The following is a 16,741-nucleotide window of genomic DNA, read 5'->3' as shown; positions in this document are numbered from 1 at the left end:
GCTCTATTAATAGGATGTTGAGTGGTTTTTATTCGATAATTTTATTATGTATATTTTATATTATTATCTAATTCTAAAAAATAACTGAATCAATTTAATTCATTTTTTAAAAAGATTGATTTGATTTGCTTTTTGATTTTATAAATTAGATTAATTTAATTTAATTTATTTTTTGGGAAAAAAATTTAATAGAACAAAATTAATATTTTTTTAATTAATTATTTTTAAGTCTTAAATTACAATTTAAAAAAAAAGTTTTGAAATACGTCTAAAATAAATTCAAAATGAAACCCAAACTGAAAAATCATATTAAATCTTTAATTCAACTTTTTCCTAATTTGATTAATTCAGTATAAATTTTTAATTTATTCAATTTTTTAATTTTAAATTAAACTAATCGATGCTCAATTCCATTTCCCTTATTAACAAAGAAAATAAAGCTTAGGAATAATTTTTCCCTAATTAATCGTTATTTAAAAAAAAAAGTAGAAATTGTTAATATGATTACGAGATTAAGTTTGGACTACAACGGCTTTCAGCCTTAAAAATCATGGTCATGAATATTATTAATGTTGTTGGTAAGTACAACAAAGAACCTTTTTCTTTTAAACTAATTCAATTTTCATCCTTTCAATATTAGAACTTATTTTAATCAATAAGTCACTTATCAACTAAATTAATATTTAAAATTAGTTACTCTCACCCATTAATGACGTTTGGAATGAAGTTCAAATATATTGACATGCATTAAAATTTCAAAGTCTATAGTCATCGTTTGTTTTTGTTGATATTATTTGTCATTGGTTGATAATTTTCATATCGTAGAGAAGCGTTACAAATTAATTAGTTTTAATTTTTTGAAAAAAAAAATTATTAAATCTCCGACTTATACCTCATATTGTCCAAGTCTTCATCGCATGGACCAACGGCAATACACTAACCAATCTCCAGAGTAAGGCCTCATGGTCCAAGTCTTCATCGTATTGAGCCCACACTCCATAAAACAACCCTCGCATTAGTATATAATCAACAATATTAGTATAAAGCTGTAGTTAAAAAAATATATTAAAGCTGTAGTTGAAAATATATTTATTTTATTAAAAAATTTAAAAATTAATTTAAAATTAAATTTAATATATTTTAATAATATTAATATTATTATCATTATTATTTTTAAATATTGAAAATGGTAATTTTTTACAGAATTCTTTATCAACTATGAATCTGAATGTGAAATGAAACTTAAATTTCTACAAATAAAAAAAAAAAAAACTTTCTAAGTCATCTGTGACGATACTGTGAAATAGACTCAAAATTGATTGACTAATTAATTTTGATGAGCTTTTTGATTAAGCATATTTTTTATATCAGATATTTAATTATAATAATTAATAAATTTATGTATTTTAAATTTAAATTATAATATTATTATATTTTAATTTTACTTATTTATAATATTTTTATTAAAAGTTGCAATATTTTTCTGCTGATCCACTTATAAAATGATAGTCAAACACTCAAACTATATTAAGTAAAATATCTAAAATAATTCTCCTTTGCTTTTTTTTTTTCTCTTACTTTCTCTATATACCTCTTATGTGCTCTTTTTTCTTCTTATCTTCCTTTTTTTAAAGTATTCTCATTTTACTTTTAATTTCTTGATGTAATTATTGGCTTTTTTCTTTTTCTTTTTCATCTTTTACAATTATTTCCTTTGATTATTTGATTTAGCTATAAAATATTTTTTTAAGGTTATATTTATTTCATAAAAAATAATTTGTATATGAAAAAATAATTTTTTATAAAAATTATCTTTTAAAAAATAAAATTATCGTCTATTATTTGATTGTAATATTAAACTTATATTATGTATTTACATTTTAATAAAATTATCAAAATTTAGAAAATAACTTTATTTTTCTTCCTTTGAAAAAGTCATTATTTTCTTTAAAATTGAAATAGTTATTCTTTTTACTATGAAAATATTTTTTACTAAAAAAATATAACAAATATTTTGCAAGAATTTTTTTTTCCAAAACAAACTAAACTTTAAGAAAATTATTATAATATGTTTTATATAAAAATTTTAATATTATTTCGTGTCAAGGCTAATTTTTCAGAATCTCATATCGAATGTGAATTATGCATATGTGCGAATTATATAAAAATCAAAATCCTATTAAAATTACTATAATTTCAGTAGCGATTTATTTTTATCACTAATTCATTGGTGTATTTGTTCTATCTATTGATAAAAAGGCTTATTAATTAGTAATTATGGTGATAATCAAACCTCAAGGTAATAAAACAATTAATTGAAAAAATAACTTTAATTAATAAAATTTTGTTTGTTTTACTAATAATTTATATGTAGAAAAAATATTATATGAAAATATAAATGATTTTCTATCATTAATAAAAATAGAAGAAAAGCTGAAGTTTGGAACATGAATAATTAAAAAAAAAAAATTCGATTCCATTTATTTTGCGAAACATAACTATCTATATATACATATGGAATTTATTAAAAATTAATCAAATCGTTAGAATTAGTAATATTTTAATTAAATATAACATTATTTAGTAATTTATGAAATAAATTAACTAATGGTGATTATTTTTTATACTAATTATTTTATAATTATTGATATAGTATAATTCTATTGTATTATGTTAAACTCGTATTAGTAAAAATGTATTTATTATATATATAAAAATGTATTTATTATATATATATATATATTAGTAATAATTTTTCCCCAATTAATCGTTATTTTCAAAGAAAAAGTAGAAATTGTGAATATGATTACAAGATTAAAGGCTTGTTTTTTTATTATAGTTAAAATTGTTGTTAAGAAAATTATTATTTTTTAAATATATTAGTTAAAAAATATTAAAAATTAATTAAAAATTAAATTTAATAAATTTTAATAATAAATATATTAAAATAATAATTTTTTTTAATAATATCTAAAATAATATTTTTATTTAAAAAAATAAGTTTAACGTTATAAACTTAATACTTAATAGGCTGTAAATATGGACTATAACAGTTTTCACCCTAAAAAATCATGGTCATAGATATTTTTAATGTTACACGAAGATTTTTTTTCCTTTTAAACAAACTCAATTTTCATCCTTTTAATATTAGAACCTATCTTAATCAATAAGTCACTTATCAACTAAATTAATATTTAAAATTAGTTACTCTCACCCGTTAGTGACGCTTGGAATGAAGTTCAAATATATTGACATGTATTAAATTTTCAAAGTCTATAGCCGTTTGTTTTTGTTGATATTATTTTTCATTGGTTGATAATTTCCATATCGAAGATAAGCGTTCAAATTAATTAGTTTTAATTTTTCTTTAGAAAAAAAAAATTAAATCTCAGACTTACACCTCATATGGTCCAAGTCTTCATACAGTGACTAATCTCAAGAGCAAGGCCTCAATGGTCCTCGTCTTCATCGTATTGAACCCACACTCCATAAAATAACTCTCGCATTAGTCTATAACCAACAATATTAATGTAAAGCTGTAGTTTAAAAAAATATATTAAAGTTGTAGTTAAAAATATATTTATTTTATTAAAAAATTTAAAAATTAATTGAAAATTAAATTTAATATATTTTAATATTATTATTATTTTTTTAAAATATTGAAAATGATAATTTCTTAGAGAGTCCTTTTTTAACCATGAATCTGAATGTGAAATGAAACTTAAATTTCTACAAATGAAAAAAAAAAATTTCTAAGTAATCCATGAAGGTATTGTGAAATAGACTTAAATTGATTGACTAATTGATTTTGATGAGCTTTTTGATTAAGCATATTTTTTTATATAATATATTTAATTATAATAATTAATAAATTTATGTATTTTAAAATTAAATTATAATATTATTATATTTTAATTTTACTTATTTATAATATTTTTATTAAAATTTGCAATATTTTTCTGTTGATCAACTTATAAAATGATAGTCAAACGCTCAAACTATACTTAAGTTAATTCTCTTAAATAATTCTCCGTTACTTTTTTTTTTTTCTTACTTTCTCTATATTCCACTTATGTGCTCTTTTTTCTTCTTCTCTCCCTTTTTTAAAGTATTTTCATTTTATTTTTAATTTTTGACTAAATTATTTGCTTTTTTTCTTTTTCATTTTCAACATTTACAATTATTTCCTTTGATTATTTATTTCATCAAAAATAATTTGCGCATAAAAAATATTTTTTTTATAAAAATTATCTTTAAAGAAAATCAAATTATTTTATATGATTTGGTTGTAATATTAAATTAATATTATGTGTTTATATTATATATATGTAAGTATTTTCACATTTTAATAAGATTGTCAAAATTTAAAAAATGATTTCATTAAGAAGTTATTTTCTTTAAAATTGAAATAAATTTTCTTTTTACTATGAAAATATTTTTTATTAAAAAAATATAACAAATATTTTACAAGAACTTTTTTTTTCAAAACAAACAGAACTTTAAGAAAATTATTATAATATGTTTTATATAAAAATTGTAATTTTATTTCGTGTCAGGACTGGTTTTACAAGATCCCACATCGAATGTGAGTGTATGTATATGTGAATTATATGAAAATAAAAATTTTATTAAAATTATTATAATTTTACTAGCGATCTATTTCTATCATTAATTCATTGGTGTATTTATTTTATCTATTGATAAAAAGGCTTATTAATTAGTAATTATGGTGATAATCAAACCTCAAGGTAATAAAATAATTAATTGAAAAAATAACTTTAATTAATAAAATTTTGTTTGTTTTACTAATAATTTATATGTAGAAAAAATATTATTTGAAAAAATAAATGATTTTCTATCATTAATAAAAATAGAAGAAAAGCTGACGTTGGAACATGAATAAAAAAAAAAAAATCGATTCCATTTATTTTGCGAAATATAACTATCTATATATACGTGTGAAATTTATTAAAAATTAATCAAATCGTTAGAATTTGTAATATTTTAATTAAATATAATATTATTTAGTAATTTATTAAATAAATTAACTAATGGTGATTATTTTTTATACTAATTATTTTATAATTATTGAATTATTGATAAAGCATAATTCTATTGTATTAGGTTAAACTCGTATCAGTAAAAATGTATTTATTATAATATATATATATATAGTAGGAATAGTTTTTTTTCCTATTCATCATTTTTTTCAAAGAAAAAGTAGAAATTGTGAATATGATTACGAGATTAAGTATGGACTATAACAGTTTTTAACTTGAAAAATCTTTTTCCTTTTAAACTAACTCAATTTTCATCGTTTCTATATTAGAACCTATCTTAATCAATAAATCACTTATCAACTAAATTAATATTTAAAATTAATTACTCTTACCCGTTAACGACGCTTGGAATGAAGTTCAAATATATTAACATGCATTAAAATTTCAAAGTCTGTAGTCGTTTGTTTTTGTTGATATTATTTTTCATTGGTTGATAATTTCCATATCGTAGATAAGCGTTCAAATTAATTAGTTTTAATTTAAAAAAAAATAATAAATCTCTGACTTATGCCTCGTATGGTCCAAGTCTTCATCGCATGGACCAAGAGCAGTACAGTGACTAATCTCAAGAGCTAGGCCTCATGGTCCAAGTCTTCATCGTATTGAACCGTGCCATAAAGTAACTCTCGCATTAGTCTATAACCAACAATATTAATGTGAAGCTGCTGTTAAAAAAATATATTAAATTTGTAGTTAAAAATATATTTATTTTATTAAAAAATTTAAAAATTAATTGAAAATTAAATTTAGTATATTTTAATTTTAATAATAATAGCAATAATATTATTATTTTTAAATATTAAAAATGATAATTGCTTAGAGAGTCCTTTTTTAACCATGAATCTGAATGTGAAATGAAACTTAAATTTCTACAAATAAAAAAAATATTTTCTACGTAATCCGTGACGGTATTGTGAAATAGACTTAAATTTCTCTATATTCCTCTTGTGCGCTCTTTTTTCTTCTTCTCTCCCTTTTTTTAAAGTATTTTCATTTTATTTTTAATTTTTTAACTTAATTATTTGCTCTTTTTTTTTCATTTTCAACATTTACAATTATTTCCTCTGATTATTTGATTTAATTATAAAATAATTTTTTTAAGCCTTCATTTATTTCAAAAAGTTAATTTATATATGAAAAATATTTTTTTATAAAAACTGTTTTTAAAGAAAATGAAATTATTTTCTATTATTTGATTGTATTATTAAATTAATAGTATATATTTATATTATGCATATGTAAGTGCTTTCAATTTTAATAAGGTTGTCAAAATTTAGAAAATAAATTAATTTTTCTCTTTTGAAAAGAAGTTATTTTCATTAAAATTTAAATAGTTTTTCTTTTTACTATGAAAATATTTTTTATTAACATATTTTTTTAGCGTTCAAACGCTTAAAAAAATAAAACAAATACTTTACAAGATTTTTTTTTTCAAAACAAACAAAACCTTAAAAAAATTATTATAATATGTTTTATATAAGAATTGTAATGTTATTTTGTACTAGGGGCTAATTTTCAAAATTTTATATCGAAGGTGAAGTGTATGTGTTTATGAGTTATATAAAAATAAAAATTCTATTAAAATTGTCATAATTTTAATAGCTATCCATTTGAATCATTAACTCGTTGGTACATCTATTCTATGTATCGATAAAATGGCCTATTAATTAGTAATTATGGTAATAATCAAATCTCAAGGTAATAAAATAATTAATTGAAAAAATAACTTTAATTAATAAAATTTTGTTTGTTTCACTAATAATTTATATATAGAAAAAATATCATTTGAAAAAATAAATGATTTTCTATCATTAATAAAAATAGAAGAAAAGCTGATGTTGGAACATGAATAATAAAACAAAAAATCCGACTCCATTTATTTTGCGAAATATAACTATGTATATATACATATGAAATTTATTAAAAATTAATCAAATCGTTAGAATTAGTAATATTTTAATTAAATATAATATTATTTAGTAATTTATTAAATAAATTAACTAATGGTAATTATTTTTATACTAATTATTTTATAATTATTGGTATAGTATAATTCTATTGTATTCTGTTAAACTCATATTAGTAAAAATGTATTTATTATATAACATATATATATATATATATATATATATATATATATATTAAAATAGATAAATATATTATTTATTATATATAATAAATATAAAATATATTTACTATTTAAATATAAAATTTTATTCATAAAACTATTTTATTAAATAAAATAAAATCTCTTGAATTTAATTGTTTTATATTGAAAATAAAGTTAAAGGCATTAATTTTTAATTATTTATGCTATAATTAATAACTTGGACAGAAATTGAATGAAGATATATATATGTATAAAATAAAAAGTGATGGATCAAATTATTTTATTTTAAAAATACATGAATTAAATTTAGGCTTTATATCAAACCTCAAAACTATATTATAATTTACACAAAGTAAAATATATAACATGTACTTTTTTATTGATTCCTATAGCTAAGAAGAACGAAAAATAAATAAAAATATCGTACATGAAATTTATTTAACATTTTTTCGCATATAACTCAAAAGGTATGTGGTCTTAATTTTTTTTAATTTTGAGAATTTCTAAAAGGATAAAAGAGAACTCTAATTTTTATTCTAGACTATTTATATAACAAGATAAACATTTAATTATAGCACTTGACCACTGAATTATTAACTCAGCAACTATGTATTTTTATAGCATGTATAGATGGATCTAGAATGGAATTTGAGATGATAAAATCTGAGAAATCATATGCATAGTTGGTCGAGATTGTGGATTGCTGTACAAACATGCAGTTGCAATCTTCATGATTGTCATCAGTTCGTCTTGAACTTCAGAGGAAGGAGGTGGAAGGCGTTGATCTAAAATATCTTTTAAGAGTGGCTTCTGAACTAAAGGGGACGACATAGAAAAGATTATTTCATTCGGACATTTTCCATTGATCACTTCTAGTACTACCACTCCAAAATTATACACGTCAAATTTTTCAGTCACCTTCATTGTGTAAGCAAGCTCTGCACACAAAATTAGATAATAACAATGAATTTATTAAATAAGAGTTTGCAATATTCTTAATTTTTTTTTATTAATTTAAGTCCAATTGATATTTAATTTCGAGATTTCAAATAATCAATTATCATTAAATTAAAACTCATTTATAATATTGCTAACTATTAATTTTATAAAAGATAATTAACTTTTTTTTTATCTACTATAACAAAATACTGACTAATTTTCAAATGTCAGAAATTTTTTACTTTTGAAGACAAAGCTAGTTCAAAAAAAATCCTAATAAATTTTTTTTTTTATAAAATTGCAATTTAATTCATGGATTTCAATTTTAATAATTTTAAGTCAAATTGCACAAATTAATTAAAATTTTATTCAATTAATCAAAATTGAGCTTCTATTTTATCTAATTGAGTAAAATTAGGCTTATAATTATCAATCTCTCTCAACTCTATAGTTTTGTTGATGCAATTAATGAAAATGATTAAAATTAGAATTTAAATTTTAATCATTTGAATGAAATTACAATAAATATATTAAAATTGATAAAAATTGAAATTTTGTGAAAAAAATTTGTCTTTTCAATAATTAGACGTTTTAAAAAAGGAAATTAATAGGAATAAATTTTGAAGCTAAATTCAACACAACAGAGCAAAAGTTAGTGTTTTACCTGGTGCAACATAACTGTATGTCCCTGCCAGCGCAGTCCAATGGGATGAATCAGAATTTAGAAGCTTGACAATGCCAAAATCTGATACATGAGCATCGAATTCGGAATCAAGCAAAATGTTTTTGCTTGTTATGTCTCGATGAACAATTGGAGGTGAGCAATTGTGGTGCATGTAAGACAGGGCATTGGCAACACCTTTAACAATGTTTACCCTCTTACTCCAATCCAAATCTTCAGCTTTTTTATCATTGCCTAGGATTGTGGCCAAGTTACCGCCTTCAAGGTACTCGTAAACCAGAAATGAGTGTCGTGCATACGAACAAAAACCATAAAGTTTTACTATGTTCCGATGCCTTATCTGGGTTAATGCCCTTATCTCGTTCAAGAACTCCTTCTCATATGTCCTCTCGCCATCATGAAATGAGTGAAGCTTCTTCACGGCTACTATACTTCCTGATGGCAAATTTGCTTTGTAGACGCTGCCACATCCTCCCTTCCTGATGCAATATGCAGTGTCGAAACTATCGGTAGCTTTTATGATTTCGTCATGCATGATTCTTCCAACGGAACTTGATATCGAAAATTCATCATCTTCTTGATCTTTTTGTTTTGCTTCTAGATCTTGTTTTCTTTTTTGTAAACAGAAAAAAACTCCCAAGAAAGTAATAAGTGAAAAAGCACCGCAAAGAGGCAAGAAAATGATTAGAAACAACATTTTATGGCTCCTTTTGGAGGTTCCTTTGTTGATTGGAAAATTGCATGGTGACAGTACTGGGACATCCCCACACAATCCTTTGTTCCCTCGAAATGCTTCTGTGGAGGCATTTTGAAATGCTTTATTGGAAGGAATGGGACCTTCCAATTCGTTGTAGGATATATCGATGGACGACAAACCATGCATGTCTTTGAAACTATCTGGAATAGAACCAGACAGATTATTGTGGGACAGATTCAGCATCTCCAAGCTCTCTAAACTACTCAATTGTGATGGTACCTTTCCTATGAGAAAGTTGCGGCTTAAATCCAACCTCGATAAGTGAATTAACTTCCCCATCTGAATTGGAATTTCTTGGCTAAACTCATTATTACTCAAATTCAAGTAGAAGAGTTTAGCTAAGTTTCCAATGTTTTCTGGAATTGATTGGTTGAATCTGTTTGCCGACAAGTCGAGATACTCAAGATCAGTTAACCATCCAAATTCTGAAGGTAGACGATCAGAGAGTTGATTGTCGTTTAAATCCACCTTAAGCAAAGAAGTCAATTTCCCCAATTCCTTGGGGATGCTCCCAGCTATTTTATTCGAGGAAAGATCAAGTCCTTTTAGCTGAGCCGCATTTCCAATTTCAGGTGGAATCGTACCAGTTATTTGGTTGCCGGCGATCATTAGAGATACCAATTTTTGACACTTTCCCCACTTGGATGTTAATTCCCCGTGGAATTTATTGTAGCTTAGGTCTATGAATTGAAGGTTTGGATAGATGCCAAAGTCTTCGGACGTATTTCCAGTGAATTGGTTTCCCTCCAGCCAAACTCTTACAAAGCTTTTGCAATCTCTAAAGCCCTTTGGAATTGGGCCGTCGAGATTGTTGTCATTAACAGTGAAGTTCTGAAGCCTTTTATTTTGGCAAATGGTCTTGGGCAAATGACCAATCAACTGGTTTTTGCCTAGTTGAAGTACAATCAGTTTTGGTAGACTTGCTATCTGTTCAGGAATTTGCCCAGAGAGTTGGTTGCCACTAAGATACAAATATTGTAACTCACTCAACTTACCCAAGGAAGCTGGGATAGGACCACTAAGTTGATTTTCACTCAACTCTAGATCAACAATAGACTTCAAGTTTCCCAACTCTTTAGGAATTGGGCCAGAGAGTTTATTTTCATAGAGATGAAGAATGGTGAGATTTGTTAGACTAGATAGTGTTATGGGAATTGGACCAGAAAGACTGTTTCCATAAAGGCTCAGCTTGTTTAGAGACTTCAAGTTTCCGATTTGCTGGGGAATTGGACCAGAAAGTCTATTTTTGAACATAAACAACACAGCTAGGTTTTTCAAGTTCCCAAAAGTGGAAGGGATGGGACCTGATAGACTGTTGGTATCCATGTAAAGTTCAACCAAATTGGTAAGGTTTCCCAATTCTGACGGAACAGAACCAGAAAGTTGATTGTCATACAGAAACAACCAACGCATCTTGGTCAAGCTACCCACAGAAGCAGGAATATGACCATCTAGATTGTTGGTATACAGGGCAAGCTCAGTAAGGGAACTTAAATTTTCTATTTCTGAAGGAATCGAACCATTTAACTGATTTGCAGCAAGGTGCAGGGTATCGAGATTTGTTAGGAGGCCAATCTCTGGAGGGATGCTTCCAGACAAGAGATTATATGATAAATCAAGATAAATGAGTTTGGAAAGTTGAGTGATTCCAAGTGGGATGGTGCCAAAGAGTAGATTCACACTAAGATCAATATATGCAAGATCAGGAAAGGAAGAGAAGGAAAGCTCATGGAGCGTACCATTTAAAACTGCGTTTGTCAGGTTTAGTCTCTCGACCCTTCCTTCTACGTTGCAGGAAATTCCAAGCCAATTGCAGAGATTTATTCTTGGTTGGGAATTGTTGGCATTTTCAGGATGGCGATGCCATTTTAAAGATATGTTAGAATATTTAAAGTCGTAAAGGGTGGCTGCCCACCTGAAGAGAGCATTAGCTTCTTGAGTGGAGTCAGAAGCAACGCTCAGTGAAGAATTTAATAGAATGAATAGAACAAGGGAAATACGCAAGGCTAGATTCTCCAAGATGAATCTTGCCATGGCTGTTGTTTTACTCTGTTTCGCAGATAATACTTCATTGCCCCATTTATGTACAGCCAGCACCTTCTTCTCCGAACAAGAGCAAGACTTGATATGGTCGAAGTCTTCATTGTATTGACCCCACACGGAAAATTCTAAAACACGTGCTAAAATGGTGCCCCGCACCAATAATTCCTGGAGCCCACACTCCATTTAGTCCACAAAATAATATTTACGTGAGCCACTTGCAATTTGGTCTGTGTGTGGAAGACTTTGACTCGGCAAAATATTCATACTTAAAATTTTATCAAATTACATGAGTTGGTTGATTTATTTTTTTTATTAATCAATCCCCAATTAGAAATCAAAATGCGATTAAAACTCATTTAAAATTTTAGTATCTAAAGTTGAAAACTATACTTTTAATGTCTATTATTTGATAAAAACACAACATTTTTGTTGGAAAAAATGATAATAAAAAATTTTTTTTTGAGCGGGCTGATTTGTAATTATTTTAAATTATATAAAAATATTACTATATAATGTTTTAGGGGATATTTAATTTATTTTAAATTTGCCCCTAGAACTATTGTGCCACGCCAAAAATACAATGGCCTCAATATTGATTAAAGAGGTAAATTTTGAGTTCAAATTTTCTTTTACCTATAGAGGCATATAATTAATTAAGTCACTTTAATTTTCAAATTTTAAAAGGTAAAATTAACGCATTATATATATATATATATATATATATATATATATATATATATATATTATTTAATCTCATCTTTTTTGCTTTATTGTTAGCTCTTTTGGAGTAGTCAACGGTGCGTATTCTCACCGGGGATTGTCTCTCTTTTTTTTTTTGTCAATAATCTCCATATTTATATTTTTTTGAAATAGATCTACCTTAATCCTAAATTTATCTGAATTTTGCTTCCTGTTTTATGAGATTTAATATTTTCTCCTTTTCAAAAATTTATTGTTTCCTCTAATAAGATATATTTTTATATGTGTTTTGTTTTGTTATTTGAGAAGCAGTTTGATGAGAAGTATAACTTTTTTATTAATAAGTATATTAAAATTTGATGATTTTTAGATCAAGCTCGTACAAGTGGAGTTGAATAATAGTAAATTACTATCGAGTGGAGCATGTCTTTCATCAAAAAGCCAATCTAAATGATCTGACAATACGATTAGGTCTTCAAATCAACATAATTATTATTATATTTCGTATAAGTAATTTCTCTTTAATTTTTATATATAAAATAAAAATGAGATTAACTTTGATATTTCATATTTATATTTTGCCTCCGTTTAATCATCTTTTATTATTAAAAAAAATTGAAGTCTTTTTCCATAATTTTTTAATTCAGAAAATTATCAGATTCATTGAGTGAAAAAACTAATTTAAAAAAATAGTACCCTACAGCTACGGTGATTGAATTTCTGCAAACGATTAAACTGCTTGGCCATCTCTTCTCTATCCTCTTCACATCACTAATTACTTGCTGGGATTCAGGACAACAACAAGCATAATTACCCGCGCCGAACCTCGGGTAACAAAAATTGTCGATAACTTTCATTTTTTCACATCCCAACCATTTTATATATTGGATGCGTTTGGCTCTGCAATGTGAAATGTATGATATCAATCAATTAAGAGGGAAAAAAGAAGAAGACAAAAACTAAGAAATGTGATTAAGGATATCATCCAAAACATGTTATATTATATTACATTTTTATTCAATTTAATATAATATAATAAAAGAAAAGATAAATTAAAAAAGAAAAAGCAAAATGGTACTTCCACTATTTTTTAGTAACAACGAAATAATTCCTCTTTTTAGTATATTAGTGTAATGCATGATAATGGTAAAAGTAATTAAGTTATTAATTTTTTATTTTTATTACATGTGTTACGAAATATCAAAAACTATTGGTTGTTTTAATTGATTTCTTCATAATTGAATACATTTTAATAAGTTATATGTTTCTTTAAAGAAAAATAAAATAAAATAAAAAATAAAATTTTTAAATTTACTATAAATATTTATAATTTTTAAATATTTTTTGTACGCAATATATTTAATATCGATCTTGAAATTAGAATTTAAACTTGTTCATCTATCTGTTGATTCAAATTTAATCTTTTTAATGTGCAATTCAAAATACATGATGTCTGAATATTAATTTCATTATTTAATCCGATTCTATAAATTAAAGTGATCTTATAAAGATGAATTAACTTATTTTAATAATGTTTCATAATTGATGTATTTTATAAAATGTTTTAATTTAAAGATATTCACTTTAAATCAAATACATAATATTAAATAAATTACAATATATAAAGAATATAAAATAAAAGTTTTTTTGATTTTATTTATAGATGCATTTGTATTTATTGAAATCATAATTGCAATTGGTAAATTTAAATAATAATAATAATAATAATAATAATAATAATAATAATAATAATTTTGTGTAATCGGTGCATACATGGAGATGATAAGAGTAGAGAATACCATTCGATTGGTGAACTTGGTTCGTGGGCCCCTGTATATGGGATCAAAAGTCTTTAACTGTGGTAATCTGCAATTGGGCTCTCAATAGAAGAATCACAGCACACCAAAACTCACGTAGAAGAAAGAAACAGAGAGCAAACGCACTTCTTATTGATCTTAAGTCCTAGGAACAACAGAAGGTAGCTCTCTCTTTGTAATATATAATAATATTCTGAACACTCCTTTTCATTTGCCTCTAAAAGTTTTCAGAGAACATGGCATATGAAAGTTTTGATTTTTTTTTTCTTAAGAAATATATATTTTAAGATTGTCTTTATAGTTAAAAATATTCAACGGTTCTGCATACAATTCTATTAGCACATAATATAAATGATCTAAATCAACTCAACCATTGCTAATAATATATTTTATGGTATTATTTAAGTTGGATTACCTTCTCCTTAGAAACTCCTTTTCTCATCTTTTTTTATTATTTTTTCATTTTCTCTTTTAGATATTCTCTTTGCATAAGCGCTAGTAAATTTCTCATGAATAATCACCTACATATCAGTTTTTTTTCTTATTTTTTAATTTTTTTTAATAAACTCTCATATCTATATCATTTTGCAACCAATTTGAGTTTATCTATTTACATATATGTTTATTAGAAACACATCTAAGGTTTTCTTTCCAAAATTAGATTCTGCTCTTCCATTATTGGGGTCCTATGGTTTTTTTGTTTTGTTTTGTTTCATATCGTAAGTAATTAGCTTTTTGATAATTCAAAATACAATATAAATTATTGACTCTTTTTTAATCGATGTTCAAGTATGAGTAATGAATTAACGAGTTCTTTGACAGTTTAAAATATAATATAAATTATTGACTTCTTTTGATTCCAAATTTTGGATGTTCAAGTATAGGTAATCCCAATGGAGCCTAATAATGCACTCGTGCATTAATATTTGTTGGTTTACATTTTGCAAAACACATAGATAGCAAGTTCCCAACAAGATAGTGTTATAAAAGATTTATTTGGTTGTCCAAACTGAATTCTCCTTTGTCCAAATCCTCTCTCAACATCAATTTTTAATTTTTTTAATAAATTGCCAATTTTCTAAAAAAAAAAAAAAGTAAGATTATGAAAACACAAAAATCACTAATCCAAACCACCAACTTACTTCTAGCTACCAATATTCCAAATTCCCACCAACAAAGCACAAAGAGTGAAGCAATAACTCTCAACAATTACAGAATAGCTAAGAATTAACCAATCAACCTAAGCAACAAATACTAACCAGCTACAAGAGTCAATAGTGTCTAAACGAACTTAAATGAAATAGGTAGCCAATGTGTCTCAAATAGATGGTGAGAAATGTATGGAGGATTGTATTGCCAAACCCATATGTAAGCATAAAAGATCTAACTCCATTAATGTAACAAGCATTTTTCAAAGAATCATTAGGTCTTTTAAGGATTGTAATGGGGTCAAACAAGGTAAAATTGTGGTTAACAAAGAAAGGGAATAAGAAAAATAAAATATGAGAATAATACTAATCATAAAACTCAAAGTGCATCCAATATTCTCTTTTTTTTTTTTAATTTCCATTTTTAAAATTTTTTTAATAATAATATTTTATTATTTTTTTTAACTTAAGAGGAAAGAAATTCACAATGAATCTCAAGTGCTATCACAATGATTATATAAAGGGACTACTTTTTATACTCTTTTGATTTTGTATTTGTCCCTATTTCATGTCACACCCAAAATTACCTTTGGGATATTTTGGTGACCTCTTTTTTTTTTTATACACTTAATTGCTAAAATATTATTCTCATAAATGGGTGGTAGTGTTTAGGTTTATGGCTAGGTAAATGATTTGGGTTCCAAAGAAATTAGGGAATTAAGGTTCAAGGGGGCTTGCAAGGGTTGAAATGAAATTAAGGTAGGTTAAGGCTAAATATGAGGTTTAAAATATGAAGGAATGCCTAAATCACATTCTTATCAAATGCAAGTTAAAATTTTTGCTTTGAAAGATCTAAGATGCTTGTTCTAGGAATGGTGAGACAACAATGACCATTTTCTTCCTTAAAGGCTTATTCACACACTCAAAAACTCAAAATAACTAATCAGAATCTGCATACCTAGATGAATATATTAATTTTTATCTATTAAATAAGAGAAAGAATAATGCTTAAGACTTTGTATCCAGCTGGAAACTTTCATTCCACTAACCATCTAGAGGCAAGTTAGATTACTTGAATAAGCAACTTCTGAAATTCAAAGACTGGTTTAAAATCCAAAATTTTTTTTATGAATAAATGAAATGCATGAATGTATGATGTTATAATAAATCTATATGCACTACGTATGTATAACTAAGTGTATGAGACTATATGCAGTGTATATGTATGAATATGTACCAATATGAATTAATGAATGAGTATGTCACTATATGCAAATGAAAAGGAAAAATAATTTTTGCAAAAAAATTTACCCTCTCCCCATACTTAGAATGGACATTGTCCTCAATGTTAAAGAATGCAAGGAATGGGATAATTTGGCGAAAAATTCAATGGGCTCACTCAAATACTATGCAGGAAATATGTGGCTAATATATGCAAAAAAAAAATGGATAAATAAGCCTAATGAACTTAAAGAAAGTGGATAGA

At 25.0% G+C, this 16,741-nt stretch overlaps 1 protein-coding gene across 2 annotated transcripts; it reads right to left on the bottom strand.

Annotated features, from left to right (window-relative positions):
- Positions 1-7,682: 7,682 nt before the first annotated feature.
- LOC110633758 (MDIS1-interacting receptor like kinase 2-like) lies at positions 7,683-11,789 on the bottom strand. Of its 2 annotated transcripts, XM_058131293.1 has the most exons (3): positions 10,712-11,789; positions 8,774-10,135; positions 7,683-8,108 (listed from the first exon to the last, which is right to left on the bottom strand). In XM_058131293.1, exons 1-3 carry the CDS (start codon positions 11,772-11,774, stop codon positions 7,807-7,809), a joined length of 2,727 nt encoding a protein of 908 aa, XP_057987276.1. In that variant the 5' UTR covers positions 11,775-11,789; the 3' UTR covers positions 7,683-7,806. The 2 variants fall into 2 exon arrangements, with proteins under 2 accessions (XP_057987276.1, XP_021638188.2); XM_021782496.2 differs by having other exon boundaries at positions 8,774-11,789.
- Positions 11,790-16,741: the final 4,952 nt, after the last annotated feature.

The sequence above is a fragment of the Hevea brasiliensis genome, chromosome 12, assembly GCF_030052815.1.
Source record: "Hevea brasiliensis isolate MT/VB/25A 57/8 chromosome 12, ASM3005281v1, whole genome shotgun sequence".
Taxonomy (NCBI): domain Eukaryota; kingdom Viridiplantae; phylum Streptophyta; class Magnoliopsida; order Malpighiales; family Euphorbiaceae; genus Hevea; species Hevea brasiliensis.
Note: the sequence above shows the minus strand (reverse complement) of the source record. Positions and strands in the feature narration are given on the sequence as shown.

Coding starts and splice junctions, on each gene's coding strand:
- LOC110633758 (XM_021782496.2), bottom strand. CDS start 11,774: ATGGAGTGTGGGCTCCAGGAATTATTGGTGCGGGGCACCATTTTAGCA. Junction 8,109..8,773: donor ATACAGTTATGTTGCACCAG/GTAAAACACTAA, acceptor TTTTGTGTGCAG/AGCTTGCTTACACAATGAAG.